At 48.8% G+C, this 20232-nt stretch overlaps 2 protein-coding genes across 7 annotated transcripts; one reads left to right on the plus strand and one right to left on the minus strand.

The window, feature by feature from the left end:
* Positions 1 to 209: 209 nt before the first annotated feature.
* Positions 210 to 5378, minus strand: UBE2T (ubiquitin conjugating enzyme E2 T). 5 transcript variants are annotated; one of them, XM_005530204.3, is made up of 7 exons: positions 5289 to 5378; positions 4264 to 4403; positions 3263 to 3332; positions 2452 to 2557; positions 1903 to 2001; positions 1411 to 1491; positions 210 to 502 (listed from the first exon to the last, which is right to left on the minus strand). In XM_005530204.3, exons 2-7 carry the CDS (start codon positions 4367 to 4369, stop codon positions 377 to 379), a joined length of 588 nt encoding a protein of 195 aa, XP_005530261.1. In that variant the 5' UTR covers positions 4370 to 4403; positions 5289 to 5378; the 3' UTR covers positions 210 to 376. The 5 variants fall into 5 exon arrangements, with proteins under 5 accessions (XP_005530261.1, XP_087923259.1, XP_087923258.1 ...); XM_088067133.1 differs by having other exon boundaries at positions 5254 to 5339; XM_088067132.1 differs by lacking the exon at positions 5289 to 5378 and adding an exon at positions 5156 to 5239.
* A 180-nt stretch (positions 5379 to 5558) lies between these two features.
* Positions 5559 to 20232, plus strand: LOC102105265 (cryptochrome-1-like). Of its 2 annotated transcripts, XM_014258915.2 has the most exons (11): positions 5559 to 5801; positions 9269 to 9729; positions 10624 to 10740; positions 13447 to 13594; positions 13808 to 13948; positions 15072 to 15242; positions 15772 to 15912; positions 16350 to 16501; positions 17640 to 17737; positions 18197 to 18307; positions 19366 to 20232. In XM_014258915.2, exons 2-11 carry the CDS (start codon positions 9317 to 9319, stop codon positions 19455 to 19457), a joined length of 1584 nt encoding a protein of 527 aa, XP_014114390.1. In that variant the 5' UTR covers positions 5559 to 5801; positions 9269 to 9316; the 3' UTR covers positions 19458 to 20232. The 2 variants fall into 2 exon arrangements, with proteins under 2 accessions (XP_014114390.1, XP_087923312.1); XM_088067186.1 differs by lacking the exon at positions 10624 to 10740.

A 20232-nucleotide genomic window follows, 5' to 3' on the forward strand; every position in this document is an offset into this window, starting at 1 on the left:
CCTCTCTAACTGGGCCAGCAGCCCATCCGTCTTCAGAGCCATCAGAGATTGGCTTTGTCAGAGATGGTGGAAGCTTCCAGCAGCTTGTCACAGAAGCTGCTCCTGTGGCCCTTTCCTGCTACCAAAAACCAGGCTGTGCCACATCAACACACCTTTTCTTTCAAATATTCCAAAACACCCAGTCAACAAAATGGAAAAATAGATATAAATTAAAGCTTTATATTTTATTAATATAACGGAACTTTTTGCAAAGAGTAACACCCCCAAGGAAACAGAAACCCAAAGCTGGTGCAGCTCTTTAAAGGCAGACCAAAGGGGATCTTGTACCTGTGTGAGAGGAAGGCGACAGTGACAGCCTGAAGAGAACAAAGCCCCCTCAGGAATCTGGGCGGGATTTCTTCTCCTTCCTACTGATGTCAACCCCTTTTCTCTTCTGCATGACAAATTCATTGCTGGTGCTTGTTTCACTTTGGATGATTTTCTCTTCCAAAGGCTTGGAAGCCTGTGATAACCCAAGAAATAAAAGAGCTGTGAATAATTTAATTTTACAGCATTGGAAAGCCCTGTGCTCCACCAAGGTCAGAGCCAACTGTACTCTGGCTCTTACAAAGTGAGCCTTTGTTATTCTGTTCCTGCTGCTGGGATTTTTAGGAAAGGGGATGACAGGAGAGCAAGATAATGACTGAGCAGAGCAGTAGAACACACACAGATCAGCTGGGTCACTCTAGGGCTCTGTGTGTTATTGCAGAGATGGCTTCACTCTGTGCCCTCCTGACAACCACAATTAACTTGGAAATGCCTTCAGAGCTGGAGCAGTGAGCATGGCTCACAGGGAAGATATCCCCATCCAGAAAGGGTGCTACCCAAAACAGGTGCAGGGAGGGAAGGCACCTAGGGAAGGGAGAAGGCCTAAAGGTAACTGACTTTTGGGCAAAGGTTTTGATCTGCTTAAGTGTGATTTTGTTTTTATGAGACTCACTGGTGAGGTTACAGAGAGGAAAGGAGGCAGGAAGAGAGGAAGGATGATGGGAGAAAGGCTGAACTCCACCAGGGAATAGGGAGACCAGTCAGGGAATGGATGAGCAGGTGGAGAACAAGTGCAGGTAGGCATCAGGCACAGGAGAACAGGGAACAGAGCTGAGGGAGAACAGGGCTGCAGGATCCCTGGAAGGGTTTATCCATCTCTCCCTCCTCCTCCTCGAGCAGCATGGCATTTATTAGTGAATAAGCACATTGAATTGGAAGGAGAGAATGTACTGAGTTTAAAAAAAAAATAATGAAATTAAATACAGATCCAAAGCACAGAGCAGAAGGGGAGGAAGGAAAGAACAAAGCAATTGTGAAGGAGGAACGTAAAAGGACTGTAGACCAAGAGGGAGTTACACCAAGTGAGCAGAGCATGGTCCTTACCCTTGACTGCCCTGCGTACTTCTTGGTCCATTCCCTGGCATTGAGCAGGAATAGCTGCCTGTTGTACTTGTACTCTGAGGACTAAATGGGAAGAGCAAGACAAAGACAGATTTGATTGGATACCTGTCACTGAGAAGCTGGGACCAAGTCTGGCTTTAGGAGTCCTAAACCACACTAAAACTGCAACAAGCATAAAAGTGTAAAATTCACTTAGTTTGCTTGAAGAACTTGTGCTGCCATTTGCACTGAAGATAGTGGCTTGAAGACAAGACCTTGACCATCTCTTCTGGCTTCAGCTGCCTCAGGAAAGCCCAGGGATGCCCTAGCTGACCCAGGTCAGGCCACACTCCTAGTGTGTCAATCCAGAGTGAAGCAGATTATTTTATAATTATTATTATTATGTCAAAGAGTAGTGAATCCAGATAAATGCAGCCCACCACTCCCTCCCCACCCGTGTCCATGGCCAGGAGAGAGGAAGAGGAGCTCACGTACAATATCGGCCATGAGAGGGTCATCAGGGTTGGGCTCTGCCATCAGCAGCTGGATAGAGGTCAGCAGGGTGGAAATGTTCAGGGAAGGCCTCCATGCACCCTGCAAGGAAACAGGACAGGAGCAGCAGCTCAGAGAGAGAAACCAGCACACAGCAACCCAGAGACACCTCAGAACCCACAGCACTTCAACCCAGCCTGCCCACATCTGCCCTGGGACTTCCAGCACCTAATGCCCCATGGAAAACACCAGACCCACTCTCAATTCCATGATTCTATGGGCTGTATCCTGCACATCTCTGCTGTGTTGGGGCAACTCATTTCCAGACCTAATGCCTTTTGACTCCAATCTTTAAAGCCTTGGAAACTTATATGGAACAAAGAACATCATGTTCTGGCTCTAAACAAAGGAGATGCCACTCAAAACTTCACTCCCTGCTCCCTGTAAATAAGTCAGGAGCAAACAGACATTCAATCAGGCTTTTAGAAGAAGCAAATAAGGAGTTCATTATCCTGCCCAGGCTCACTTACCCACACCCAAGCACTGTCTTACCTTCGGGGGTAACTTAAGAACATCCAGGCAAATCCTTCCAGCAGAGTCAATGTTAGGATGGTAGATGGGGGTCAGGAAGCGAATCTTTGGTGGCTCAAATGGGTACCTGAAGGTATAAGCATTAAGAAACAAGTTATTATTATGCCTACAGGACCAGCTGTTTTGCCTCCCAAGCAATTCCATCATTTCCTCCTCCCAGCCTACATGACACCCTTCCCCACAAATCTTCGGAGGCAGTGCTCTGCCTTTGCTGCTGCCAGCTGTGTCTGACTAACACTTCTCTGGGTAGCTTTCCACAAGGGAACAACATAAACTTTGTACTGATGAAAAAACTCCTTCCAGAAAGCTTTGAGAAAGCATGACAAGGCAAAAGTCTTACCATTACACTTTTAGGTTTTTCATCACACATCTTTAGTGTTCAATGTGAAGTAAGTGTATCAGCTACTAGAAAAATTACATTCCTTAAAAAGAGGGTCTCAATTCCTTGTTGAGAGGATAAAGGAAAGACTCACATGTTAGCATTTACAGCAAATACCTTACATCAGTTTACTCATTTAGAGCAGGACTACACCAGAGAATCAGCCTGGTTTGGGGTGGAAAGGACATTAAAGTGTATTTTGCTCCACCCCCTGCCATGGCAGGGACACCTTCCACTATCCCGGATACTCTAAGCCCTGCCCAACCTGGCCTTGGACACTTCCAGGGATGGGGCAGCCACAGCTTCTGTGGGCACCCTGTGCCAGGGCCTCCCCACCCTCACAGGGGAAAATTCCTTCTTAATTAATCTAGCTAGAGTCTATTGCCCACTTACCTTTCGGGAACTATGATTTCCAGGTTGAATATTCCTTTCTCATAAGGTGTGTCCACACCTCCTAGAATTTCTTTAGGAGTAAGATAAAAATACAAAAATTACATTCAAAATCAGGATTACAGAACGGTTTGGGTTAGAAGGGACCTTCAAGATCATCTCGTTGTCCAGCAGTCCCCACATACCCCCCACAGTTACAGAGCTGCTCAGGTGACAGAATCATAGAATGTTAAGGGTTGGGAGGGACATTAAAGACCATCCAGTTCCAGGATGCTCCAAGCCTCATCTAACCTGGACACTTGCAGGGATGAGACTGCCATAGCTTCTCTGGGCAACCTGTGCCAGGGCCTCACTACCCTAACAGAGGACAATGTAAGACCAGTTCTGTGAGGGGCCCAGCCCAGAGGGGCAAAGATTTCGTTTCAGATAAGAATCATTAAAGTGAGAGGTATGTCTTTAAAGCCAGGGAAGTGTAAACTCCATCCCTCTGTCTCAGGGGATGGGCCCTGTGAGGCAGGGAAGAGTTTCTCCACCCTAGACCCTCATGGGGTGGCAGTCCAGGGTGCCTGGATTGCTTCTGTGCCCCTGGGGTTTCTCCCTTGCTATGTTCCTATCAGACCCAGACCTTAAACTCTACCCTGGTTCTGTCCCATAAAACCCACCATCCTGCCTTTGTTTGGGGCTCTCCATCTCTGGATCTAAGCTGAGTTTGTTCCTGTGTTGAATAAATGGTTTCCTGAGCAGAAGCTCATCTCGTTGGAGCCCCATGCTGGTCACCAGTAACTGTAGCCTCCCTGGACATGATCCTGCACCCGGGAACTCAATACAGTTCCACTCCCCAACAATCAAAACTAAGGGCAGACCAGCCAAGGCACTGGCCAAGCCATGTTTAAAGGAAACTAAAATCCAACACTTCCACATAGAGCTTCTTCCACAAGCCCAAAGCATGCACAGACCCAGCAGCAAACTGCAACCCAGCCTTTGGGAGCCCCCAAGGTACGTACGTGCCTGCAGGTTATTGACCTGCCCGTTCTGCCAGCAGGTGATACCCGGAGGTGGCTCTGTAGCCAGGAGCGAGAGCTCCCTTGTCAGCCGTGATGCTCTCTGCATGGTGCTCTGAGACCAAGTTCTACTCCTGATAAACCTGGATTTTCAAAAATAGCACTTTAAATTGAGAACTCTTTTTGGCTAAGGACCTGGGTTTTGAACTGTTATCCTGATGTGGTATGAGAGTCACAGAGATGCTAAGCCAGTTCCTGGAGCTGCTTTTGCACCCAGCTGGAAGAGGAGCGTGAGACCCTTTATAATCCATCCCTTCAGTCCCCAGATGATTCTAATAAATGCTGGGGTTTAACAAACCCTGATGAACTGGGAAGACCATGAGCAGGCTCTAAACCCCTTATGGGACTGTAACATCTGCCCTGGGACCACTGTGTCCCTTCATAGTTAAGGTACCCGCTGCCCTGCTGGGGCCACCCATCAGTGCCCCTTTCTAGCCAAAGGCCCCATCTCTCCCTTCCTGTGCAGGGGGAAAGCTGCTCCAGGGATGGGCCACTCCCTGCCACAGGAATACTCCTGATACTCCTAAAACAAGGGTCTGCTCTTCCTCCCCAGTCCTCGTGGACAGGGACACGGGGACAACTGCCAGTCACCCCGAGAGGAACCTGGCACGGTAACCCAGCACAGCCCTAACCCCCACCCTAAGGCGGGGGACACCTCCCTAGGCCGAACTGCCCCTCCAGGGATTATCCTTTCCCTCAGGCACCATTAACAGCACACAGACTCCCCGGCCCCAGCACCCCTCAGTTCTACTGCACCCCTACTCCAACTATCCCCTCTGAAGAAGCGTTTCACTCTCCTTCATCAGCCAAATTAATTACCCCTCAGCCTAATTACCTAATTACCCCCGCACAAGAACTGCGCCCCGTTTCCCACTCCCCAAGGATGGGAAAGGCCACCCACAACCTCACTCCTCCAAGAGCCCTCACACAAACCTTTCGTAACGACCTCCACCCTCTCTGCTAATTACCTTCTCTAACTAATTAACGCTCCCGCCACAATGACCAGGCCCCGCCCAGACCCGTGAGGCGGCGCGCGGCGGGGGCTGGACTTCCGCTATCACGTGGCAACGGGCGGATGCCTGGCAGGAAGCCCCGCCCCCTGGCCCGCCTCTCGGGCGCTGATTGGGCTGCCCTGGCGCTCAGCCCCGCCCCCTCATTTGAATAGGAGCACTGCCATTGGTAAACGCTGCGGGCGGGAACCCAAGCCCCGCCCCTCACGCGCTGGGGGCGTGGCTTAAGGTCGCAGTGGGGAGGCGGGCGCGGGGCCGGAGCTGCTCTGGGACCCTCCGGGATCCTCTGGGATGTTCCAGCCCTGGGCCCTCCCACCCTGAACCGCGTTAAACCTCCGCGGACAGCGGGCAGGGCCCCGCTGGGAGCGGTCCTTGCGTAACCCACCCGTCTTGGCCGGCGTTATGTAAGCAGCCCCGTGGGGCGAGGAACCGGCGCCGCGCCCGCCGCCACCGCAGCCCGTGGGGAAGGAGGTAAAGGCAGGAGCCCCCTCAGGGAGAAATGGAGGCCAGGCTGGCCCGTTCGCCCCCAGCTGCTGCGGGACAGGCGCAGGGGCCGCCCTCCCCCGTTCCCTCCTCGCCACTGCCCCCCTGTGTGAGGGGTCCGGGCAGGAGGTCCTGGAGCCTCAGCCCGTCTCCCCCACCCTCCCCCGGCCCCCGTGGGTACAGACTCTCGGTTCTCCACCCGCTGCAGGAGAAGCCCCATTCAAACCCCTACTCTTGGATGGATTTGGATCTTATTTTCTCCTCTGACTCGATATGCCATTTTCTTGCATCAAAGCTGTATCCAGTACCGTGGTAAATACGTATTCAAGTATTCAAGCAGGGAAAATAACTTAGAGGTTGGAATCAACAGTAGCCTCAGGTCTGGCTCCGTGTGGAGAGTGGTATTATGGAACCAGACTTACGCAAAACTTAAATTCTTACATCCCAGTTAAGAATTGTTCTCAAGTCTATCAAATCAGAATAACAGTAATCAACTTAATGGTGATAATTATTCCACTTCCCAAGCCTAGACTGTCGTTTCAGAGAGCAGCTGTGAGGCTACTCTCTCCAGATGTCTGAACCTGTGTTTATCTGTTTCATTATTACTTCTGAAGCAGCCAGGATATAGTCAATGAGCATTTGACAATGGAGAGTGCCCCACAGAGGAAATTAAACTGTTAAAATTTTGTCTTCCCAGTTCCTAGGTCTTGGTCTGTCCCTGCCCCATCTGGCTCTGCCAGCTCCAAGGGCCAGTGGGACCAGAGAGGAGCTGCCTGCAATCCTTCTTCTTGGGAGTTACACAAAAACTTGAGTGGCTTAGACCGTCTTTGATGCGGAATCCACCTCAGTGCAGATATTTATGGTGTTTAGGGGTGTTTAAACCTGGTCATCTCATTTCTGGATGCCTGTAGGAACAGGAGCAGCACAGTGGGTTTTGGATAGTGCCACTGACAGCCCTTGCATCCTTCCAGCACATTCCTGCCTGTGGAGACAAATGCTCAGCAGTGGGAGAGCTGGGATCAGTGACTGTGTGACCTCCTCCTTTTAGGGTGGTGGGTTGTAAAGACCCTGGACAGCATCAGCTGTGCAGCCCTCAAAGTAAGGCCTGGTTTTCCCTTTCTGTCTTGGTGCACCTGTCCCAAAGTGCAGGGATGAATCCCGTGTGAGGTGTATCTTCTGCCTGCCTGGCTGATTTTTGGGGAAAAGATGTGATCTGGTTGTGGCAGGGAGTCTGCCCAGCCTTGCTGGGCGAATGGACTTGAGTCACTGGTTTCTACACCGCCCATGGCTTGGACAAGTGATCCCCCTCCATTCCTTCCCACCCAGCTCCTCACCCAGCTTTGACACTTCTTTGGCTCAAGGCTCCCTTCCTCCCCAGTGACCTTCAGCCCCTTTTAATGGAGCCCCTGCTCCTCTCAGCCTCTTTTAATTAAATCCTTGTCCCCCCAGCTCTGATTCTCCCAGCCCCCTTTAGTGTGATCCCCAGAGCTGCCCTTAACTCAGACCCTACAGCCCACCCAGGCCCTGACCTGGGGCCCACCTGTCCTGCGCCCAGTCCCTGTTGTGGTTTGATCCTGCTCCCTACTGCTTCTGTGGAGATGCCATCATGGGATGGGGTGGCTTGGGTCCTGGGGCCATCCCATGGGCTGTGTGGGGCACTGGGCTCAGAGCAGTCCCAAGTGTGTGAGACCAAGGGGCAAAGGGTGAGTGAGATCCCACAAACATCGTGGGGTGTCTGGATTTGGGGTGACCCTGCAGACCATGTGGGCCCACAGGGTTTGGGACAGCCCCAAAGCCTGTGGGGGCCTTGGAGCCCCTGACTGGGGCAGTCCTTCTGTGAGGCTAGCTGGTGCATAGGGTGCAGGGGACTCTACCAGCACAGTTTGCATGGTTCAGTACCCAAAAATGCCAGCTGGGTGCTCCTCTGAGCAGCAGGAGTCATCTTGTTTTTCTGGTTCTCCCAGGAAGTGGGTGCAGGGCAGAGCACCCCACACAGCCCAGCCCTGCCTTGGGCTGCACCCCATGCTCGTGAGTGTGGGACCTTACTGGGGCATTGTAACAAAGTTGGTCTGTCTGGGTGCTGCTGGTGCATGTGTTTGGGAATGGAGAAAATCAGATTTCTGGAAAAGCTGCTGGATGTGGGTTAAGCAGGGACAAGGGCTGAATTGCCTGGTGCAGCCATTAGTGAAGGGCTGAGTGAAGCTGTTTGGCTGGAAGAGCTGAGCTGGATTAAAGATTGTTTGGTTCTTTGCTAATCCCTAATCTCTTAATTCTCCTCTGAGGGTAAGGCTCAATATTAGTAGCAGGTGAGGACCCACCTACAGTTGGGTGTTGAACTTTCCCAATTTTATGTGGGAAAGGGAGTTTAGGAGCTGCTGCTGGGCTTCTCCTTTCTTCCTGACATCTGCTGAGTTCATTGTCCTGAATAGGGCAGCCAGAGCTTGGGAGCTGCCTCCCAAACTGTACCCTGAGCCACTTCAGCCTAACACCCAAGGTCAGCACTCCTGACAACCCTCTGAACTCAGCTGAACTGGCTCAAAGGGGAGTAATGTATGAACCAAGAGTAGGTTTGTGTCATTACCACACCCAGCTCTGCTCTGGAGGCAGGCTGCGAGGGCTGGGGATAGCCCAGAGGAGAAAAGGGGAGACCTCAGAGCCCCTTCCAGTGCCTAAAGGGGCTCCAAGAGAGCTAGAGAGGGATTTTTGGACAAGGATCTGGAGGAACAAGACAAGGGGGAATGGCTTCCCACTGCTGGAGGGCAGGGTGAGATGGGATATTTGAAGAAATTCTTCCCTGTGAGGGTGATGAGGCTCTGGTCCAGGTTGCTCAGGGAAGCTGTGGCTGCCCCATCCCTGGAAGTGTCCAAGGCCAGGTTGGACGGGACTTGGAGCAACCTAGGCTGGTGGAAGATGTCCCTGCCCATGGCAGGGGGTGGAACAGGATGGTCTTTAATGTCCCTTCCAACCCAAACCAGTCTGGGATTCTGTGAAATCCATAAATTCAGATGTCTCCTCCTAAAATCACCTGGAAGAGGGAGTATTGTATTAGGTCTCTGATGAGCTGATTGCTCCTGTGGACCTCCTTTAAATCATGATTTCCAGAGGTTTTGCTGACAGCCACATCTGTGGGGTTAAAAAGTGTTAAAAAGCCCTAAATGGAGCTCTGGCAGCTCTATCTGTTTTGATTTCTTCCTTCTGGTGAGTGTTATTGGGATGTAATTTAACTGAGGGATTTAATTTTAGAATTTGAGTGACTCATTTGTGGGCAGAGACTATTCTCTGTGGAGCTGGGTGGTGATCCTGCTGCTGAGTGATGGGACCAGAGGAGAGGTTTGGTCTTGTTCCTGCATTTCTCTCTCATGAAAACTTACCAGAGCAAGAAGTTTGTGGTAAAAACTGCGGAGGATTTTTTTTGAGCTCTATTTCTAATTGTTAATTGACTTTGTTCTTTATAGGGGTTTGTTATCCTGGAACCCAAGGGTTCCCTTCCTCCTGTAGGCAGCATGCTGCATCGCACCATTCACCTTTTCCGGAAGGAGCTGCGGCTCCACGACAACCCAGTGCTGCTGGCTGCCCTGGAGTCCTCAGAGGCCCTGTACCCCGTGTACATCCTGGACAGAGCATTCCTGACCTCCTCCATGCACATCGGGGCCCTGCGCTGGCACTTCCTGCTCCAGTCCCTTGAGGATCTCCACAAAAACTTGGGCCAGATGGGCTCCTGCTTGCTGGTTATTCAAGGGGAGTATGAGACTGTTCTTAGGGATCACATCCAGAAGTGGAATATCACGCAGGTGACGCTGGATGCAGAGATGGAGCCGTTTTACAAGGAGATGGAGGCCAACATCCGGCGCCTGGGGGCAGAGCTGGGCTTCGAGGTGCTTTCCCTGGTGGGCCACAGCCTGTACAATACCCAGCGGTACGTGACTGCCTCAAAGCCACAGGTGTTTCCAGGAAAGTCACTTTAGAACAGCATAGGCCAAGTGTCTTGGTTTTTCCTTTGGAGAAAATGTTTGGACTGTCTGAGGTGAACGTTTGCTGGAGAAACTTTGTGTGTTGCTGTCTTGGAAGGAACAGAAGAGATTGTGCACAGGTTTTAGGGTTTCAGCCTAAAGAGCTGGTTAAATTTTTCCTTTTGGGCAGTTTAATTCATCTAAAGACTTACTCTTTTAAATAGAGTGGAAGAAATTCTCTAACATACTTAATAGGACTTGTAAAAGTTCTGTTAAATATGGTAAAGAGTTTTTGATGTTAGATTTTTTCAAATTCTTTCAGAACAGCTTTCACTGGTGTCTGAATACACTTGGATCCAAGCTGTTATCTGTGCTGAATGACTGAAGATATTAAAATCACTAAGAAGGAAAGCAGTAATAACTAAGCCAGCCCTAATGCTCCAATTGTGCAAAATCCCTAAATTATGTAAATGAATGGATGTGTGTAACTTGCTGTCTTGAAGCTGTTTGCACAGGTAATTGCTCAGAGAGGACAGTTATTTACTGCCCTGAACGTTTTTTTTTGTGACATGAGAGGTGTCCCACACCCTGCCCTGTGTGTTCTGGCTGTGTGTAGCTGTGCAGGTGAAGCCATGGCTGCAATCCTGATCCCAGTTTTGTTGTCTTAGGTCCTGAGAAACTGCTCTTGGGATAGATGTACATTCACCCAGGAGAGTTTTACTTGTAAAATCTGTAATTTCCACAATCACTTGCACTAATGGAGTTGTTATAGCCTGTGGTGTCACCTTCTTGTCCACTGTCAGTTCCAGCTTCTTCCTTGGTTTCTGCTGTGTGGAAAGAGATCTTGGTTTTCTTTTAAGGATTTTGGACATAAATGGTGGGAGTCCCCCATTAACTTACAAGAGGTTCCTTCACATTCTGTCTCTGCTTGGTGACCCTGAGATGCCTGTCCGAAACCTCACAGCTGAAGACTTCCAGTAAGTATCAGCCAGGGAGTGGGAATTGCTGGTCCTCTTTCTCTGCCCAAAAGAGCAGCCAGGGCCAAACGATAATGAGGCATTTTAGATGTTTTCTTGTTTTATTTCTGTGCATGGAGGGTTATTGATTCTATATAAGGGGATGTGACTGTTGGGAGGGGAGAGCAGGTGGTGGAATGGTCTTATAACTTCTTTAATCTTTTTTTTCTCTCTCTGATTCTACTGTACTTCTCCTCCCACGTGGATTTCCCAGTCTCTTCTGGGCTGGGCTCCTTCAGAATACCCCCTCATGGGGAGTTCTGTTTATCTCAGTTCTCTGGGTCAGGGAGAAAACTCCAAAGCTCGTTAGGATCTTGCTTCTGGTGTTTATTAGGATGTTATCACAAAACTTGGCAGGTCTCTCCAGACTTTCTGCACAAGTTCAAATCGCTACAACCTGGCACATTTTTGCTCTGATGGCACAAAATGGCCCCAGAGTGTGCAGCCTTTTTATCTTTATACTTATTCTTATCCAATTAACAATAGACACATATATTATTTTTCTTAATGACCCAATGACCCATCACCTGTGTGCTGCACTGTGGCATTTTCTATCCAATCACTGCCCAAAAACCTCTAGAGGAAAAACATGAAGAAGAAAGAAGGACAAGAGACAACACTCTAAATCCTCCACCTTGTCTTCTGCTTTCTAAACTAGTTTAAACTCTAAACTTACTTTTTCACCCAGTGACTTAAAAGACTCTCTAATCTACACACTCACACTTTTAGCTTTTTGTTTTCATGTATCACCATGAAAACATGCCCATAAATTTCATGTTCTGTGAAATTCAGTGTTCTCCTGGATGTCAGAGCCAGACATCAGAGACAAAGGGCTCACACTGTGTCTCAGACTCCAGCAGCTCTGATAGTCATCTCTTTTGGTATTGTGCAGCAGATTTCCCACCATGTGGGACAGCTCACAAAATAATGGTTGGGTTCAATAATTCAAATGTCTTTTCCAACCTTAATGATTCTGTGATTCCATAAAAGTCTTAAGCTTTTGCTAAGGCACTTTGAGAAAAGCTTTTATGAGATGTCAAACTCCTACAGAGGCAAGCCTGGGGAATTTACTCAAAGGCATGTTCTACATTTCTCTCAAGATTTTGGACAGGAATTGGATGAACCACTATAGTTTTTTTTTACACAGGAAGTTCAGTGGAATAATCCTACTGTTCCCTCCTGGCTTTAATCTCTCCTCCCCTCAGCCATATGAGAAAGAGGGACTGAGCTCATGTCTGCCAGGACTTGAGAAGAAGCTCAGAGTCAAGATGTCTTGTGTTTAGCTCTGCATGAGGGGAGGTCAGTGATCCAAAGGGAGGTAAGACTGAGGCAGGAGAGAGCTGGAATGGGACTGCAGGTACTTGGGATTCAATGTCAGGTGCCTCCTGCATGGCCTCAGCTCAGTGCCACCAATCCAGGCTTGGATCTTCCCATCCTGGGGGAGTCCTGTTAATTCCTGATGTTAATTCCTAATGCTGTCCTCAGACAGTCCGATGACAAAACTCATGTGAGTACTGGGATATATAAGTTCCTATATTTTTTTCTAGTACTGTTTTTTTCCCTTTCTTGCCTAATTTGTTTGGACTTTTAAAATTAATGCTGAGGAGAGGTAAGTGGTTCACGTGCTTCCCAGCAGGCCTGAGCTATGTCAGTGCTCTGAGAGCTGCACTGGCCCCACCTCTGTAGGTGTCTGCAGCAGGGCTAAGTTCAGGTTTGTCCAGGTGAGTACAAAGATCTGTTGATGTCTGAGCTCCTTCATGGGTTGTGAGAAATCTCTATGCTGCCAGCACTTCCTTGGGCCTCTTCATCTGTGTTTTACAAGGGGGAAGAAAAACCAAACTGATACTCTTCCAGTCATATTGGGAAGCCACAGCAGCTGAGGCTGAGGAGATGTGGGGGGACTGCTGAGGGCTGTGCTCTTGGAGAGCCCCCACCTTGGTTAGGAACGAGCAGCTGGAGTTGCCCAGGAAGCTGATCTGCCTCCTTCCCTATGAAACTGAGAGAGAGAGAAGCTTTGGATTAGATGTTGGGAATAAATTCTTCCATGTGAGGGTGGCGAGGCCCTGGCCCAGGCTGCCCAGAGAAGCTGTGGCTGTCCCATGCCTGGAGATATCCAAGGTCAGGCTGGACAGGCCTTGGAGCAACCTGGGCTAGTGGAAGGTGTCCCTGCCCATGGCAGGGAGTGGAATGGAATGGCCTTTGATGTCCCTTCCAACCCAAACCAGTCTGGGATTCTGTGAAACCTCTCCAGAGTGACCTCAGAGGCACAGGCAGCACCATAATTGTGTTTAGGGTCTGAGGAGGCTCTTGGTTCCCTTCTAGAACTTGAGTATTATATTGCTGGGAGCAACTGGAGAGGAGCTGCCTCTGAGACTTTTGTATGGGATGGGAACTAAAAGGGGTTTGAGCTATGGGTGCAGCTGACTTCTCTGAGCACTGTAACTTGGTGGGACTGTTCTTCTTCCCTGAATTCAGGCTAGAATTCTCTGGAGCAATTGCAGGATAAACTTTCCCAGGAGAGTGCAACCTGGGATTTCTTGCTGTGCTTTCATTCCCTGTGCTCTGTTTGGACTGTGATAGAGGAGGCTTGTGTGTGCTATGGACAGGGGCTGCCTCCTTCTCCTAGCTCCTGCTGCTCCTTTCAAAGATTTTTCTTTCTCACCTCAGGAGATGTAGGGCCCCTGACCCAAGCCTGGCTGAGTGTTACAGAGTGCCTCTCCCTGTGGATTTGAAGATTTCCCCAGAGAGCCTTTCCCCTTGGAGAGGAGGGGAGACTGAAGGGCTGCAGCGCCTGGAGCAACACTTGAGTGACCAGGTCAGCCCTGATGGAACACAGGGGATGGCAGTGGCTCCAGGTGGGCTGAGATCAGAGTCAAGCTTGGCTTGGAGGAGGGTGGCAGCTTGGGTTTTCCAGGCACGACATCAAACAAGCCCTGGTGATAGTGAAGCCAGTTCCAAGAGCTTTCCTCTGTTACTGGACATGTGTCATCTTGTGCTGCCTGAACCCAGATTTCTGTTTTCATTTCAGGGCTGGGTGACAAGTTTTGCTAAACCAAGGACAATCCCAAACTCGCTGTTTCCAAGCACCACAGGCCTGAGCCCATATTTCAGTATGGGCTGTCTGTCAGTTCGGACATTTTTTTATAGGTTGTCAAACATTTATGCTCAGGTAAGCAAATAATTGGTCCTAAGTAAGTAAATCCAAAACTGTGGCATGTCTGGTATGGGAGGCAAGATTTAACACTTGGATCATCGTGGTAGAGATTTTGTGTATCAAAAAATGCTGCTTTGTTAATGTCTTCTCACAGTGTCCCATGGAATCTGTGGAGTGGCTGCATGTTCTGTGAAACACCTGTGAATGTCTGCAGCTCTTCCCAATTAAGTTTTAGAAACATGATACTCATATTCTAAATTCATATTTTCATCAGGAACTGTAGTGACAGGACAGGGGGGAATGGTTTCAAACTGAAAGAGAGCAGGTTTGGATTAGATGTTGGGAAGAAATTCTTCCATGTGAGGGTGGTGAGGCCTTGGCCCAGCCTGCCCAGAGCAGCTGTGGCTGCCCCATCCCTCAAAGCATCCAAGGCCAGGTTGCACAGGGCTTGGAGCAACCTGGGCTAGTGGAAGGTGTCCCTGCCCATGGCATGGGGTGGAATGGAATGGGCTTTAAGGTCCCTTCCAACCCAAATCATGGTTCTATGAATAGGGAGCAAGCAGACCCAGGATCAGCAGGGAAGCCCAGGAAAACATTACTAAAATTCAAGGATTTGGTTTGTCTAGTGGTTAAGGGAAGTTTTTGATATTTTTATACAGTTTTGTTTCTGGAAATCAGTTGGTTTTGCCTTAGACAAGTTTTAATTGTAGTATAAACCGAAACCACTTTCAGAAATCTTGTTTGATTCTTAATAAAAATTGAGCTTGAAACCAACCCAAGAAAAACCCAGGTCCTCCTTTACCTCCATTTTAAGACTTTCCTTTGAGACATGATTGAGCCACCTGAATTCAGTTAACACATTAATAAACACATGCTTGGTGTAAGAAATCCCGGTGTGAACTGTTTTGGAAGGGAGGTGGGGAATGTTTGAGGTAACACTGAGGTCTGTCAGTTTGGCTTTGCTTTGGGCCAGACAGCATTGCATCAGATCTTTGATTTCCTTGACTTGAACACTAAAGTGCCTTGAAACCAGTATTGTAGTCAGATTAATCTTTATTTTTTAGGTCTGACTGCCGCAAAATGAGTGAGGCTACAATGATACGTGTGATCTGAAGCTGTCACCTTGTGTCTTCCGCAGGCAAAGCACCACTCTCTGCCCCCAGTGTCACTCCAAGGGCAGCTGTTGTGGAGGGAATTTTTCTATACAGTAGCATCAGCAACCCCCAACTTCACCCAGATGTCTGGAAACCCCATCTGCCTCCAGATCTGCTGGTACAAGGACGCAGAGAGGCTCCACAAATGGAAAACGGTAATGAGGTGCATGGCCACAGCAGCTGCATTGGAGCTTGAAGCTTTCCTCTTCTCTTGATTGGTCCCTCCTGGTGGTTTGAGGGGGTCTTGCAGTGGTGTGACAGAGCTGGGAATGTTCAGCCTGGAGAAGAGAAGGCTCCAGGGAGACCTTAGAGACCCTTCCAGTGCCTAAAGGGGCTTTAGGAGAGCTGGAGAGTGACCTGGGACAAGGGATGGAGTCACAGGATAAGGGGCAGTGGCTTCCAGCTGACAGAGATCAGGCTAAGATGGGATAGTGGGACAGAATTCTTCCCTGTGAGGGTGATGAGGCCCTAGCCCAGGTCGCCCAGAGAAGCTGTGGCTGCCCCATCCCTGGAAATGTCCAAGGCCAGGTTGGCCGGGGCTTGGAGGAACCTGGGGTAGTGGAGTATCTCCTTGCCCATGGCAGGGGGTGGAATTGGCTTCAATTTCCCTTCCCAGCCAAAGCATCCTGTGATTCTGTGAAAGCAGTGTATGAGGTGGGAGCTGATGTTCCTGTTCTGCTGCAGGCACAGACAGGGTTCCCGTGGATCGATGCCATCATGACCCAGCTGCGCCAGGAGGGCTGGATCCATCACCTGGCTCGGCACGCTGTCGCCTGCTTCCTGACACGGGGGGACCTCTGGATCAGCTGGGAAGAGGGAATGAAGGTTCACTGCTGGCTTTTGTTTTCCTCTGTTCTGCCTGGCCCTGGGAAACACTGCACAGCCTGAGTCTAGCAGTGGAGATTCTGCAGAGCAGAGTTTAGTTCTGCCCCTTCCTGTGGATTTCAGGGTTTATGGAATCTCTTTGTCACTCACTGCAGTTGTGAGAGGTCATTCCCTTCCCCAAATCCTCATGATTTTTGGATAATGAGGATACTGGTGGAGACATGCTCAGTCTGTAGCAGAGTTCCAAACTCAGAGTTTTTGGGTTGCTCTGTCTTTGGAGAGCACTCGTGGTGTGCCTGTGAGGAGGCAGCCCAGGCCCCACAGTGCTGTGCTTCCAGCAGCAACCCCCACCCTTCACCTCCCAGCCTGCTTTTGTCCACTTTTTGCAAAGTAGCCATTTCAGGGGTGTTTCTCTCTTCCCCACCCCTGATTTGCAGGTGTTTGAAGAGCTGCTTTTAGATGCTGACTACAGCATCAATGCTGGGAACTGGATGTGGCTGTCAGCCAGCGCCTTCTTCCACCAGTACACACGGATCTTCTGCCCTGTCCGCTTTGGGAAGCGCACAGACCCCCAGGGTGACTACATCAGGTCAGGGGACTCCCCACCCCACCACCTCCCCGAGAGCTTCCCAAGCTCCTCTGATGGCAGGAGCTGATGAACTGGATCACTTTGAAACACACATCTGTTAAACAGGGCTCATAAGCAATGGTTTTGTTGAGCACATGAGGAAACTGAGTCATGGAGAAGCAGAGAGATACCTGTCATTCCAAGTGATGGCTGAGCAGGGCTTGTGTTCATTTGTGAGCACTTGTTGCCTCCAGCACCATGTTTGATCACCAGGCTGGCTCCTCTTTCCAAAGGATTTGAGTGGAACTTCCCACAGCTTCTCTGCTCCAGTCTGCACTTTGTTTCTTGCTTTTCATAGAATTCTGGGATGTGCTTGGAAGGGACCTTAAACCTCATCCACTCCCTGCCATGGGCAGGGACATCTTCTACTATCCCAAGGTTTCTCCAAGCCTGGCTTTGGACATTTCCAAGGATGGGGCAACCACAGCTTCTCTGGGCACCTGTGCCAGGGCCTCCCCACCCTCAGAGGAAGAATTATCCCAATATCCCATCTAACCCTGCCATCCTTTAGTTGCACACACCTAGGTTTTGTTTTCCACTCTGAGTCCTCTTTGCTTCAGAGTCTCATTTCCTTGTCTCTCCATAATGTGCTGAGGGGCTCTCTGAAAGCACTGGGGGTTTCCTGGGCTCACTGTGTTAACACTGAACAAAGAGCTGCATTTCCCCACATCTCTTCCTCCCATCCTGGCTAGATTTGGGTATTGCCAAGGAGAAGCCTGTGCTGAGGTACCTCACAGAGTGGGACAGAAAATGACTTTGCCATTCTGCAACAATTCTTTAAAATTAGTTTGTTTTTTAAATTTATTCATGTTTAGGATATAATGTCAGTAAAAATGTTAAAAACATATTTTTGATGAAATCAGAACAGAAGTACTGTTTAAATCACCCCATTTATTCTATGCTGCAAAGTTAACTTTTGGAAGATATCATCTATGGAGGTTTGAGAACATAAACCAGATTTTTTTGTGGAGAACAAATCAGAACTTTCCCATGGATTGTAATATCAATATTAACATGGCACAGGTTGGTTTACACTTCTCTGAATGTATGAATATTTGACTGCAGGATTATAATCCCCCCTATTATCCCTGTTTTGTAGGAAATACTTGCCTATACTAAAGAACTTTCCCTCCAAGTACATCTACGAGCCCTGGACCGCATCTGAAGAAGAGCAGAAGCAAGCAGGATGTATCATAGGTAATTCATTTGCATTCCTTGCTAGGGATTTTCCTGCTGCTAACTATCCAAAATAAATGTGTATGAGTTGGAAGCATCACAAACCATTTATCTTCTGAAAATGGATGAATCCAACAGCCTTCCTGCTGTTCATTCTCCATTAACATTTTTTTATTGGAGTCTCATTTCACAGCACATACTTTTGCCTCAACTTTATGTCCTAAAACTCTTGGATCACTCTATGCTTTTGCCTTTGAATTTATCCATCTTGGATGCTTGGCTGCTTTAAATAGTATCTGAACATCTTGTGCTTTTACTCCTGCTCTAACACATCTTTGAAGGCTCTTATGTCAAAGCGTGAGCTCTTCTCTTTGATGGAGCAGATTAGGCACTTCCATTTAAGAAAAGCTGGAAGTATTTCAAATCTGGGGAAAATGTCCTTGCCAAGTGTGGTAAAGGCTCTGTCTCCACATTGCCCAGGTCAGGACTACCCCTTCCCCATGGTGAACCACAAGGAAGCCAGTGACCACAACCTGCAGTTGATGAAACAGGTCAGAGAGGAGCAGCACAGAACAGCCCAGCTCACGAGAGGTGAGAGGTGCTGCAGCACCCAGGTTCCCTGTGCTGTGACACTCAGGCTGTCCCCAGGAACCCAGGGCTCTGAGGCTTGGCTTTGAGTGCTTTTCCAGGATGCTTTTCTTCCTTGGATACCGACATCATGTGCAGCTCTTCTGGTTACTGTTAAAACACTGTCCCATGTGCAAGAACCAGTGTGAGCCTTTTCTTCCTTCCCTCTCCCCTTGGAGCACCCTCCTGCCTGCAGCCTGCCTTCCCAAAACCAGATCTTCTCCACCTGCCCTGACTCCCCAGCCCCAGGCTGGTTGGGTGTGTCTCCAGGGTGCAGAAATCTCTGCAGCTCTGCCCTTGCCTCTTGTAAACCAGAATATTCTTGTTTGTCCTTGGTGCCATGATCTGCCCTATGCCATAGCAGATACTGAGATTCTCACTGAGCACAAAACTCTGGAGAGGTGAGTTGTTCAAAGAAATTTATCTTTTGGTATGGTTTTCTACATTGCTTAATCCAGTGGATAACAGGTTATTATCAGGTAAGGCTAGAACACTCAAACTGTGCTGAGCCTGAAGTAATTAATTAATTAGGTATTTCCAGTCACACAGATGTGTCACTTATGGCACCTGTGCTCTTAAAATTGAAACCCCAGGGCCTGTGCTGAGCTCAGAGGAACCCTTCACAGTAAAATATGGAATCTCAGCCTGGTTTGGGTGGGAAGGGACATTAAAGCTCATCCAGTTTCCACCCCCTGCCATGGGCAGGGACATCTTCAACCATCCCAGGTTGCTCCAAGCCTCATCCAACCTGGTGTTGGACACTTGCAGGGATCCAGGGGCAGCCACAGCTGCTCTGGGCAGCCTCTGCTGGGGCTCAGCACCCTCACAGGGAAGAATTTCTTCTCAACTCACACAGGGTGGAGTGAAATGAGCTTTAAGGCCTCTGCCAACATAATCCATCTTGGGATTTCATGATTCTTGTTGCCTATGAACAGAAGCATTTTCTGATACTTTTTGTCTTCACCTGACTGAAGTCAGGGAAGACTTTGAAAACTTTATTCCGTCTTTATTTCTTGCTGTAGATGATGCAGATGACCCCATGGAAATAAAGGTAAAACGTGACCGTTCTGAAGAAAACATTTCAAAAGGAAAAGCGGCCAGAATGAGAGAATAAACCAAAATTCCCTCAAGGGTCACCTGCTGGGTACTGAGAAAAGTCAAGAGGGGAGAGCCAGGGGTCAGCTGAGCTGGCCAAAGCACTGTCCTCCATACTTGGCCCTGCTAATGGTGCCTCTTGTTTGTGACCTGACCTTAGGAGACCTGTTGGATCTTGAGAGGTTTTACTGCAGTTTTGGATGGAATTGTTTATTTCTGAGTTGCTTCTGGACCATTTGTTGAAGCTGTTGGCTGAACGCAAGATGTGTTTCATGCACCTGTATAAATAGATTTTGTGTCTCAACATCATAAGACTGTGTGCACATTAATGTGGTTGCACATTAATGTTAGGACCCTTGATTTGCTTGCCTTATAGAGATGGACTCTTAGGGATGTTCAGATTATTTAAGTTCCCAGTTTGTGATTGTAGTCCCCAGTTTGGGGAGACAGAGCAGAGTGCAGCCCCTTGTACCTTGTGTAGTTTTAAAGTCATAAGCAGGAATTATTATGCATTTTAAGGACAACATTGAAAATATCTCACCAAATTAGGCCTAATACACAACTTTATCACCATAATTGTCTTCCTTGGCTGACTAGAACTGCAGGGTAGAGATCAATTCTATCATGTACCACATGGAAAAAATTTCCCCTCCCATGGAAATGTACTGTTGTGAAGTTTGACAAGGCTGGATTAGTCAATTATGGTTGTTGGTGGGGAGTGCAGTGGGGTTTTCATGGCTGCAGGTAGCATTTTGGGTTTGGAAAGAAATAAAACTTATTTCTAACATGAACAA

Source organism: Pseudopodoces humilis, chromosome 26 (assembly GCF_049639895.1).
Source record: "Pseudopodoces humilis isolate 2021_Gansu_Grassland_sample_001 chromosome 26, ASM4963989v1, whole genome shotgun sequence".
Classification (NCBI taxonomy): Eukaryota; Metazoa; Chordata; class Aves; order Passeriformes; family Paridae; genus Pseudopodoces; species Pseudopodoces humilis.

What these genes read in the sequence shown, in the direction of transcription:
- UBE2T (XM_005530204.3), bottom strand. Translation starts at nt 4,369, where the DNA reads ATGCAGAGAGCATCACGGCTGACAAGGGAGCTCTCGCTCCTGGCTACA. An exon ending in GAAATCATAGTTCCCGAAAG is followed by an intron (nt 2,558 to 3,262) that starts GTAAGTGGGCAA and finishes TTATACCTTCAG; the next exon opens with GTACCCATTTGAGCCACCAA. An exon ending in TTCTTAAGTTACCCCCGAAG is followed by an intron (nt 2,002 to 2,451) that starts GTAAGACAGTGC and finishes GTTTCCTTGCAG; the next exon opens with GGTGCATGGAGGCCTTCCCT.
- LOC102105265 (XM_014258915.2), top strand. Translation starts at nt 9,317, where the DNA reads ATGCTGCATCGCACCATTCACCTTTTCCGGAAGGAGCTGCGGCTCCAC. An exon ending in CTCACAGCTGAAGACTTCCA is followed by an intron (nt 10,741 to 13,446) that starts GTAAGTATCAGC and finishes TTCTCACCTCAG; the next exon opens with GAGATGTAGGGCCCCTGACC. An exon ending in GCAAGCAGGATGTATCATAG is followed by an intron (nt 17,738 to 18,196) that starts GTAATTCATTTG and finishes CACATTGCCCAG; the next exon opens with GTCAGGACTACCCCTTCCCC.